This window comes from Pithys albifrons, chromosome Z, assembly GCF_047495875.1.
Source record: "Pithys albifrons albifrons isolate INPA30051 chromosome Z, PitAlb_v1, whole genome shotgun sequence".
Taxonomy (NCBI): domain Eukaryota; kingdom Metazoa; phylum Chordata; class Aves; order Passeriformes; family Thamnophilidae; genus Pithys; species Pithys albifrons.
Genome location: NC_092497.1, coordinates 42591073 through 42602860, shown reverse-complemented (window position 1 = coordinate 42602860; position 11788 = coordinate 42591073). Strand labels below are relative to the sequence as shown.

The following is an 11788-nucleotide window of genomic DNA, read 5'->3' as shown; positions in this document are numbered from 1 at the left end:
TAACAGGCTCTACATGCATGCAGAGGAAGAGATAACCTGGTAGGTTTATCTGCTGTCATGTCTCTCCTGAGGTCTCAGGGTACCCCAGGTCTGGCAGGTAAGACAGCTTCTCAAAAGGCACCTGAAACTCAGGCAGAATATCCAGTGAAAGTCAAACAGCCCCACATAAAGTTATGTGGTTCAATAAATAAAGCACCATTGCTGACAGAAGTCTTCTAGTTTAAGCCTACAAAATTATGCCAGGTGAATTCTGGAGGAAGTTTCATGCATCTCATTCCTACCCAGAGCTGATTAAGGTATCTTAGTCCTTGTCCTGTATTTGGCTAATAATTTTTTTTTCTTAGTAGCAGCCATAGTGCTGTTTTGGATTCACTATAATAGCGATGTTGATAACATAGTGATGTTTTGCCTGTTGCTGAGCAGTGCTGACCCTGAACCAAGGGCTGTTCAGTGTCTCATGTTCTGCCAGTGAGGAAGTGCACAGAAAAATGGAGGGAGGCATATCTGAGGCACCTGACCCAAACTGACCAAAGGGATATCCCATATAATAGAATGTCACATGCAGTATATAAACCCAGTATATATAGAGAGAGATATATAAATGTGGGTTTGGCACTGGCCAGCAGATGGTGAACAATTTCATTGTGCATCACTTGGTTTTTCCTGCATTCTCTCTCTCCTTTTTATTACTAGTATATTCCACTTTTGCAATTTTTAAACTGGTTTCAGCTCAGCCGACAAGGTACACTTCCCCTCCCCCCCAGTCCTGATTGTCCTCACCATCCCACTGGGGCAGGAGGAAGAGTTGAGTGAGCAGCTGCATGGTACTTAGTTGCCACAGCTGGGGTTAAACTACAACAGTTCTCTTCAGCAGAAGCAGATTGATTAATAGCAGCTGACACTGGGAACCAACTTACTCCCCACTTTGCAGATAGGTGCAGCAAGAGTGATGAGCTAGTTTACACAGTAGCAATGGAAAGCAATGGCTGCCTGTGGCAGGCTTGTTTTCCTCAGTTGTGTTCACTATCCTAGACATGGAAAACAATTCATTACATTTTAATGACAATTTCCTAGTAATGCATGTCATGAAAAACAAACAGATGCTTCCCAATGTAAACATCTCCTTGAAGTACTGACAATGCTTTTGACAGCTTGCTCTTTTCCAGTGTTAGCAGCAGATCCCATGCAGCTCCTGAGCCCCCAAGAGCAGATTCCCAGGGAACTCCTGGGTGGCATAAAATTTGCTCAAACCCCAATGTAGCAACTCTGCTGTTTTTTCATTGCACTGACATTTTTAAGCTGAACCATTTCATGAGCACTGTGGCTAAGACCATGCCATCTCCCACTAGGCCTTTCTTTTCCCAACTAGCAAGTCTAGGAGGGCATTTTTCCTAGTTGTCACCCTTGAGTACTTGCAACAAGTTCTCTCACACAAACTTCAGGGATTCTTCAGACCTACACATGACACCAGGGCAGCATTTCCAGCTGGTCTCCAGGAACTTGAAACCTGCCATAAGGACAAGAGCTTTTCCTAATTGCCTGTAGAGTTAAGTCCTCAGCACTGGCATCCTGGTTGGGCAACTGAAAAAAAGACACCCACTGCAACATCTCTGTTTTTTCCATCCCCTCATCCTCACCCAGAGGCTCCCAACCACATCATCACCAACTGTCAGGGCTGTACCATCTAACTTCTCCCTTGTATTTAGTGCAACATCTCCATCTTGCCTGCCCTGCCCACTCCTCAACAGTCTGTACCCTTCATCCCAGCAACCCAGCACTTTGGGTGCGGACCAAATCCCGCTAATGTCAAGGATACCTCAGCTTTGGGAACAGACCAAGGCTTCCAGTCAAAGGCATATGCATCCACAGTCACCAAGAGCCACCTCTGCTGGGGCTAGGGATGTTCTAGCCCCTCTGAACCCCTTCCTATCCCAGAAGTTGGGGAGGCTGTTGAGGCTGAGAACCACATTCCTTCCTGGGAGATGAGGGAGTTCTTAGTAGCCAGTAGCCAGAACAGACAATGGTGATGCCACTGCTATGGGTTCCCACAATGTTGCCCCAGGGCTTCCCAGATCCCCAGCTCTTTCAGGCACTTGTGCTTCCTAAAACCTAATCCCAGGGCGGACACCAGTCTGATCCCTGCAGCCCAGAAATGCTCTCAGGGGAAATAGTAGAGGGAACTGACTCTCTCTGAGCCAGGAGTAGACCTTCCACACAGCCTGGGCACTCTGGGCTGATGAAGACCATGGTGAGGCAGGCTGTCCCCTTCAGCCCATGGAGGACCATAGAGGAGCAGAGACACACTTGCACTCCAGAGGAGGCCCACCACACTCCCAAAGGAAACCACAGCCCATGGAGATTGCACACAGGAGCAGGCTGCTGGCAGAAGCTGCAGTCTGTGCTTAGGAGCCCACACAGGAGGTTTTCTAGCAGCTGCTGCAGCCTGTTCCTCAAGTACTGCACCCCTGTAGAGAGGGCCCATGTTAGAGCACAGGAACAGTACAAGGAGAAATGAGCAGCAAGAGAGAGAGTTATGGACTGACCACAACACTCATTCCCCATCCTTCTGCATAAATGAGGAGGAGGTAAAGAGCCTGGAATGAAAGAATAAAGTTGAGAAGGAAAAGTGGTTTTAGTTTTGGCCTAGTTTCTTATCCCTCTGCTCAATTTTCTATTGGCATTAAAAGACACTAATTATCCTCAAGTCTGTGTGGCCAGTGAGAATAATCTCTCCGTCCTTATCTCAACCCATCACTCCCATTTTCTCCCCTGTGTTGTGGAGAGAGTGACAGAGCATCTCAATGAGTATCTGGCAGGCAACTAGCCAAACTCATGAAGCTGGTAATACAGGAGAGAAGGCATCTTCCTCGTCCAGCCCTGAGAGCTATTGCTGTGCACACAGAGAATGGTCAAACCTGGAGAACAAGACCCTGCCTGAGCCTTGCACATAAATGCTGCAGACATCCAGGGTGTGCTGAGGTGGGCCAATGTTGTCTACTGCAAGGTCAGGAGCAGCTGCTGTATTGTCAAGGCTACAGACAAGGCAGAAGTCTTCACATATGCAGTGGCAGGGTATAAAGAGAAAAAACCACCTCCTTGAGAGCTGCATAGTTGCAGGACACAAGATAGAAAGCATAGGCTGCAACCAGGGAAATAAAATATAAATCTGCAAAAAATTGTTTTTAAAGGGAACACTCAAATGTTACAAAGGGTAGCACAGAGGGGCCATCCAACTTTGGGGAAAACGCAGAAAAAATCCCAAGCACTCCAATCAAAGTTCCTGCTTTCAGTGAAGGTAGGAACCAGACGATCTCCAGAAGTCCTTTCCAACCTGGACTACTTCCAACTGCACAAACATCCAATGGTCTGTACAGGTAAGACAACCAAAACAAAAAAAAATGTTCTGTTTGCAAAACACACAGTACATATTAAATACATTTTAGAAAAAAAGAAGTCTTATTGCTTTATTCAGGTTTTGACATAGCTTATCTTAAAACTACAGGAAGTCCTTTGAGGATCTCTGTAGAAATCACAGACTACTTTTCTGTAGAGATCAGCTTAAACCAAAAAAATTGAAATTATGCCGGAATTCACACTGAATAGTTCCTAAGACCTAAATAATTTTTCCCTTGTCTAAGAAGGGCAATCCCCATAATAAGCCTTTTCTGGCTTTTGGTTTAGAGTTCTTTTCTGTTGTTTGGTTTAAGCAAAATTTTGCAATACTCTGGATGGCTTTATGAAATTACAATTTTCAAAGAGTCCTCTAAACAAACTTTTAAAGTTACATACTAGCAATATTCTATCTCCTTTGACTTAAAAAGTGCACACACATTCAAAGGTTTTACACATTCCCCAGACATCTTTTAGCACACAGAAATCCTATCAGATGTTTTAGTTCTCAAGGGGGAAAAAAAGGACTTAAAACAAATTCACAATTTTAAGAAATGTTCCATGGAAAGCGTGCTACATTTTTTCTTCTGGGAAATCAAACCAAGAGGATCTGTTGACAAGTCTCTTTGGCAGTCTTAGTATCAACGGTTGTCTCTCTGGACATTCTAGGAAGGAAATCCTGGGGGAAGATGGTTGACTGGAAGGCGCTGCTGGTGCTTCCTGAACATGGCTGGTTACAGTTTCTGTGTGAGATGTGTTACTGCTGGTATCTACTGTGATAACACTCTGATCAGCTGCTGTTTCTTGAAGTATGACATCAGCATTTCTAACGTCACCATCTAAGTCTTCCCTTGTGGTAGGGATACTGTGCTTTTTGTCTGCTCCTTCAATCTCCTCACATCCTGTCCTTCTCAGAAAAGAAGATGGAGACTCATTTTCCCTCTCATTTCTCTGAGTTGTGCCTGTCCAAGTAATACTGCTGTCCCATTCAATACTGTCTGGTTCCTTGCTACTATCACTATCAATTGTAATCACCACTGGAGAAGAATGTGCCAGGTTACTTCTGTGATGTTTTCGGTGTTTCTTCTTATGCTTTTTCTTTTTCTTTTTAAGATGCTTTGTTGTGTCTGTTGCTTTTCCCTCGTAGACTATCTCCACACTTGGACTCCTCATCTTCTTTTTCCTTTTTTTACGCTTTGTCTCAGTACTTGCTCGATTGTCTGACAGACTATCTTCATTTTTGCAGCAGTCACTGAATTTTGAGGAAGTTTTCTTGGAGTCATTTTCTCTTTCTAGACTTGTGCTTTCCACGAATGCATTCTCCAGGTGGTGAGTTTTGTACTTCCTTTTTCCACCAGGCTTTTCACTTTTCATTTTCTCAGTTCCTCCAGAAGGAGTCCTTGACCTGTTGCTTGACCGACTCCTTGACCTGCATCTTTCATAACAGTAATAGTGTCTCTCATGTAGTCCCCTCTGGCTATGTAAATCTGTCCTTTCAATAAATGACCGTATCCTATATTCTGGACTAGCAGATTGCCTTGAGTAGAGAGTATTAGACCGTGTCCTCCTCCTGCTGGAGGAGTCATAGCTATCTCCAAACACCTTTCGACTGCAGAAAGCAGAACCCCACTGGTGTCTACTTTGATAACTATCTCTTACATAATAGCGATCACTGTCTCTACTTCTTGATCTCCTTTTACTGTGGCCTTTGCTACGTGATCGTGATCTGCTTACTTCTCTGGATGGAGTGCTCTCACCACTTAGAGAGCCTCTCTTGCTTTTTAGAGAGGCTCTGTTGTCATGAGCCCTCGACCTTCTGCTGCTTCTTCTGCTCCTATGTTTGCTGCTCTCTCTGCTTCTCGATCGTCTCCTTTTAAGTTGGCTTTTGCTATGGTGCTCCCTTCTAGACCGATGGTCATGACTGCCTCGACTGTTCTGTGAACAGGACTGTGGGCTTCGGGACCTTCTCTTTATAGACAATCTGTGATTCCAAGGGGAACATACTGTGTCACTCCCTGGAGAGGGGCTCCAGTTCAAGACCTGCGGAGGCAGATCTTTTCCCTTACATTTTTTCTTCTCACCCTCTTTTGACTCTGTCTTCTCAGTTGATAAACAGCTTCTACAACTACCTACATCCTCCTTATACGTTGGAGAATCTGGTGAGAAGCTCCTGCTTTGTTCACTGTCACTCCAGCTGTGACACTGGACTGGCTGCTGTTTCTTGACATCTTCCCTTTTCTCTTCCCTGACAGACTCCTCAGAGTCTGAGGACAGCTCAACCACTTCTGGTGTCCTTTCAGCCAATGGCTTTACATACCCAACAATGACACAATTGTCTGAGGAAGAGCCACTGTCATTTGAGTCAGCATTATTCTGTAACTGAGTCTGCAGTTTGGTTCTTCGACTCCCTGTAGCAGAGTCCTCATCAGAACTTTCTGATGACTCCAGAGGAGAAGCTATGGTTGTACGAACCTCTTCTGAAATGGAATAGGAAGGCCCTGGAGTTTCATCATCCCAGGGGGCCTGACCAAGGCCAGGAACAGACAAACTATTATCTGGCCCTTGAGAATACGACACATCAGGAGATATTGTAATAATTGATGAGTCTGAATGGCTTCCCTCCTCATACGATGGTGCGGGGCAATCATAATTGGCATGCTGATCATACGCTTCTAAGTTAAAAGGACATCGAGCAAAACTGATGAATTCATGAAGGAAGTGCTCTGTCCGATTCAGCAAAAATGGCTTCAAATCATCAGCAAAGGCCTGACTTTCCAGATCATACCTGGTCACATTACTCATAATAATGTGCTGTACAATATTAATCAAAGACCCATGCGCACCAAACAGGACTGTAAGTTCTCGCTTCAGCCATGGAACCAAACGGTGAAGGCACGCAGGGTTGTGTCGGAAAAACTCTGCCGAAATGTCTCGATAGCGGCCACCATCCTGAATGCTGCGGATGCGCACTCCAGTACGATACAGGGCTCTGCGGAAGTTGATCATGTCCTCCTCTTGAATCTGTCGCAGAGATCTGCCCTCTGCACTAGCCTGTCTCCTTGAGGCCAGCCTCCTTATCATCTGCTGAATCTCTCGATGTCTGTGCTGCACTGGTTCACTTGACAACCCTTCAAACAACATCCCATTATCCGGAGGGGACAGCATTCTCCGGGAAGGGGAACCACGAGTGCGACGTTCCCTTGTTAAGGTAGTACGATAACGAAATCTCCGACCATCAGGGCTGGCAAAAGAGCTACTTTCTAAAGGGCTGAGTACATACTCCTTAAAGTCATCTTCAGCACGAATTGTATGGAAAATGGAAAAAAACGGTTGCTTGCAGAGGGGGCATTCTGCTTTGTTTTTTGACCACTCTTGGACACAGCGGAAGCAGAACCTATGCAAGCAGCAATCCAGGTATGCAACATTGTCAAATCTATCCAGGCAGATGGGGCACTTGGAGTCAGGAGATGCATCTGTTGGCAGCTTGCTGGTGCTGGCTTTTGGTGCAAAGTTGCTGTCTTCTGCAAACTCTTTATCTGCTGGCGTCATGTTCTAGAAAAGACAGAGACAAAAGACCATTGCTATCACAGGGACGCACAAATCTTACAGTCTACATGTGGAAACCCATAACAATAGCTTTTAAGGTACCAAACCCCAGCAGTAGCTCTGAGAGAATGCTGAACAAAGAGACAGCATGACCTAACTACCTTGTCTGGCTTCTCTTCACAGTGAGATCTAGCTCTTCAGTGTTGCAAGTTTTAAAAAGCACTTGAATCATGCTGACATATATGAAAGTAACAGGCAGGACTGTCTTCTTCCCCACTCTTATGTGCTTTGATACAGTCAATAAGTTTATGATTTACATGGTATCCTCTGAAGCACAGTTCCAAAGGACCAGCATTTATGTACAAAAAATAAGAAAACAGTTAGTTCTGTACTTTAAGAGAAACCAGTCAAAACAAGTAATTGCACTTGAACTATATTATCACCTTCCAAGTTTTGCTGCATCTGTTCTGTTCCTGCACATTCTGCCCCTCTTTTGTTGGGCATTCATGCTGGACCACACATAGCTTGTAGGATTAGATAACCCCCGTGGATGCGTTTCTGCCAAAATAAGTATTTGCTTTTAAGACTAAAGCAGAAACAAGCAGATGTCATTCCTACACACACCCTCAGGTACACACTCTAGTTTTCTCTAGTCAGGTTATTGTGTTGGATTTGGCTGGGGTACTCAATTTTCTTCACAGTGACTTCTGAAGGCCTATGTTTTGAATTTATACTGAACACCGGGTTCATAATATAGTGATGTTTCACTACTTCTGAGAATAGCTTATACAGAGCCAAAGCCTTTTCTGTTTTTTTTACTACCACACTGACAAAGAAGTTGGGGTGCATGGGACATTGGGAGGAGACAGCTGGGACAAACTGACCACAGGGATATTACAGACCATATGACATCATGCTCAGTATATAAAGTGGAAGGAAGAAGGAGGAAAGGTGAGACATTTGGAGATGTGGCATTTGTCTTCCCAAGTCGTTGTTATGCATGATGGGCACAGCTCTCCAGGAGATGGCCGAACACCTGCCTGCCCATGGGAAGCAGTGAATTAATTCTTTGTTTTGATGTGCTTGTGTGCCTACCTTTTGCTTTTCCTATTAAGCTGCCTTTATCTCTACCCATCAGTTTTCTGGCTTTTACCCTTCTGATTCCCTCCCTGATCCCAATGGTGGGGGAATGAGCAAGTGGCTGCGTTGGGCTTGGTTGCTGGCTGGGGTTAAACCACGACACATGTCAAGCATGGGTAACAAGAACAAAAAAAATCTATCCATTTTAAATTATTTTACGTTTTGGCGTTATCGTAACGCATTGCAATTTAGCAGAACTGAGTCACCAGGCTACAGCAAGACTCATCAGCGCATTTTGCAGCAAGGCCGGGAGCAGGCCTTCCCCGCGGGGGGGACACGGGGCGCGCCGTGCCGGCCATGGGGGCAGAGCCGCGGGCACGTCGGGGCTGGGGGGCACCGGCGCAGAGCCGTCGCCACGGCGAGTGCCCGGGGAGCGCCCACGGGGCGTCAAAAAGGCGTCCGCGGCGGGCGAGGGGGTCACGGCCTCTCTGCCCGCGGCGGGACCGCTCCGCCCCGCCCCGCCCGTGGGGCTCCCGCCCCCTCCCCGCAGCCTTCGCAGGCGGCCCGACGCCTCCACCCGCTCCAAGCCCCGCACTCACCGCCGCCGGGACCTCGCTTCCTGTGCGGGACAGCGCCGCGGCCGCCTTCACCCTGAGGCGCGTCCGGCAGCGCCCGGTGCTGGGGGGCTCCCGCCCCTCCTCCCGCGGCGCGCGGCGGCGTCGGGCGCGCTCCGCCGGGCGCCGGGCCGGGTCCGCCATGGGCGGCGTGGGTATTGCCAGGGAACGGCTCCCCCGAGCCGAGACTGCCGGGCCCCGCCGGCAGCGCGCACTGCGCCGTCACAACCGCGTACCTGCAGTGACGCCTTCCGGGGCGGAGCGCTGCCGAGCGCAGGCGGCGGAGGCGCTGGGGCTGGTGGGGAGCGAACTCCCTCTTCCGCCCGAGGCGGGCGGGACAGCGGAGGCGGGCGGATGTCCTGCCCTTGGGCCGCGGGGAGCAGGGCTGGGAGCACCTCTCAGTGAAGGAAGCGGACCCTGGGAGGTAAAAGAGGGGGACAGGCCCAGTGGTGCCGCCACCAAGGTGCTATGCCCTTGTCCCGCAGGCGGTGACTGCCGTGGTGATGCTCACTAAGGGCTTCGTCCAGTATGGGCAGCAGGAGAGCCGCTGCTTGGCCCGAGGCCTGCCCTCGGTGCTGGCAGAGCCCGTGTGATACAGTCGGGAGCTTGGCATTGTCTCAGAGGGTGCAGAGGAATCCACCGAAGGCTGGAGGAGCCTTGTGGCCAGTCGGGCAAATAAAGCATAAATAGCACTTAAGGTAAATAAGGCATAAACAGTTGTTAGGAAAACATCTCTCCTTACTTGTTTGTCCTGGCACATACCTGTGAGAGACATGTGCAAAAGACACAGACAATGTCAGCTGTGAAGGCTGCCACCCAGATGTGGCACTACCTCCCACAGCACATGCAAGTATTACTTACTGAGACTCAGCTACAACAGAAAGCACAGCCAACCATATCACTTTTGTACAGCCAGTATGGATTGAGGTTCACAAAAGCTCATGTAATTCACAGATCCCCAGAATACCAGCACAGCCCTTCTGTTCAAGTGATCACCCTGGCCCACATCCTGAGCCATTTTACTCATTCCCACGCACCAGCTGGTCCACAGCTTCCTCTTGCTCAGGAGCACACACACATGCACCAACACACTTCCCAACAGGTGCTCGGCTCCTACACATCTCCCCAGGTATCAGCATGGGCCTTGCCTCATATCCTGCCTGGACTCTCGGGGCCTCCTACTTGCCAGGTAACCCACCCTGAAGTTTGCTCAGGAACTACATCTCCAGCCCCAATACTTTTCCCTGGGGCTTGGGAGAGATGCAACCACTCATCTCTGCAGCAGGCAGCAGCAGGCATATGGGTTGTGACTTGCAATCCTGCTTTGCATGCTGGTGCCAAGGCTCACTGGCTTTACTTGCCTCATTCCCACAGCTAGTGCACCTGGGGCACACATACCAGGCCTGCCCCAGAGGCTGGAGTTGAGACCCTGGCTTTCACTTCTGCTCTTTGCTGGCATTGACACCCTTACTCACTCCCATCACTGGCATGATAGGAGGAATATGCATCCAGAATGGCCATACTCTCTCAACTTCCTAACTGCTGTGTGCATGTGCCAGCTCTTAGGCAAAGTGGGACCCATTGGACAGTCCATGCCTGCGTCACTGGAATGTAAAGATGGAAGGTACTCCAGTCTCTTCACAGGGGATCTGAAAAGAAGCAATTCTGGAAGTAAAATGGGTCTGCTTTGAGGTGCTAGTTTCCTACATAGCTCAGAAGAGCAGAAGTCCTGTGGCTCCTCTCCCACTGCCCTCAGTGGCAGCACTTCATCCCACCCACAGACCTCTTAAAACTGGGGGAAAACTTTCCACTGGAGAAGTCCGGCCCTCCTTCCTGTGCCTTCACATCCTCTGGGGTCCCTTGGTCCACAGAGGGGGTTTTCCCCACCAGCAGCTTTGTGAGAGTAAGAGTGTGGAGAGGGCCCACTCTGATATCCTCTTGAGCAGCAGCCACAGCACCTACAGTCCCCTGGCCAGGGACAACTCCCAGCCTCTTTAGCGTATGTCCTCGCACCAGGGACAATGCCCCCCTGCCGGGCACAGCATAAACAGTTTCCCTGGGAAATGAGGTTAGCTGGAGAATCAGACTATTCAATTCCTGAGTTTGTTTAGCTTTTCCCATGCTAGCTGCACCCCCTTGCAAATACATGAAAATTGTCAGTGTCCTAGAGGTTTCTATACTGACAGGCCCTCTGCCTCTCCAGTGACTTTCTCTGAGCCAGAGCTGACAGGCTGTATCATCCCTCACTGCCCATGCTGTAAGAGCTCAGCTTTAGTGCGGTGTTGTCCTCACCATGGTGTTCAAGTAGTCACCAGGCTGCGGTTAGCCTCTCCTTTTCCCGGCTAGCTGAGCACCTCCAGCAGCATGGAACAAAGAGTAGGAGTTAGAAACAGTCTCTGACTCCCAGCCTGCCCCAGGTTGTGGCCCCCTTATGGTTGTCTTCTCAGTCTTCGTTTCAGGTTCCACCACTGGCAGACACCTGGAGTTGCGTGTGGGCGTATCAGCCAATATATTGGTCATTGCAGGTTTTCGAGTTGCTCTGCTCTGCTGCACACCTTTCTAATGTCATTTTGCAGCCGCCGCTATGGAAATCACGCCCTCTGGCTTTGTTCCTTCCGGGTAGCGATCTCGCAGAGATATTTTACCTCCGAGCTACCACGAGATGGCAAAATACTCCTCAGCAGCCCTCCCAAGCCTGCTTGCCTGCACCGCATGCTGGAGCCGCGCAAGACTTGGGGGAATCAGCAGCAGTGGATACATTCGTCTTAGCTGTTGCTCGGCGTGTTCAGGTGCGCCTCTCCAACAACCTCCAGCGTACCAAGGCCTGTCCTTTTTCTCTGGTCCCTGGAAGGCCAAGGCAGAGCTTATGACTGCTTACAAAGGAGATGAAATGCCCCATAATGTCCCCACTCATGACTAGGATCTTGCAAAGTGATTGCGAGGAAAGAAAAACTTCCTCTTTTTATAGCATAGTCTTTAGCTAACTGAAAAACTTGTGTGATGTTTTTGCAGGTATTAAAGGAACTGACACCCTCAAAAGCTTTTTCTTCTCTACCTTGTCTTGACTATTCTCTGTATTCTCTCTCCTGTACTGCTATCACAGCACAATCCCAGAGTAAATGTCAAGGGTCCTAGAAGTATCCTCAGTTCCACATCCT

The 11788-nt window shown here is 48.7% G+C and overlaps 1 protein-coding gene across 1 annotated transcript; it reads right to left on the bottom strand.

The window, feature by feature from the left end:
• Window positions 1-3433: 3433 nt before the first annotated feature.
• TOPORS (TOP1 binding arginine/serine rich protein, E3 ubiquitin ligase) lies at window positions 3434-8848 on the bottom strand. Its single transcript, XM_071580261.1, has 2 exons — window positions 8616-8848; window positions 3434-6942 (listed from the first exon to the last, which is right to left on the bottom strand). The coding sequence occupies exons 1-2, from the start codon at window positions 8772-8774 to the stop codon at window positions 3964-3966; spliced, it is 3138 nt and encodes a 1045-aa protein (XP_071436362.1). The 5' UTR covers window positions 8775-8848; the 3' UTR covers window positions 3434-3963.
• Between the last annotated feature and the right edge of the window lie 2940 nt (window positions 8849-11788).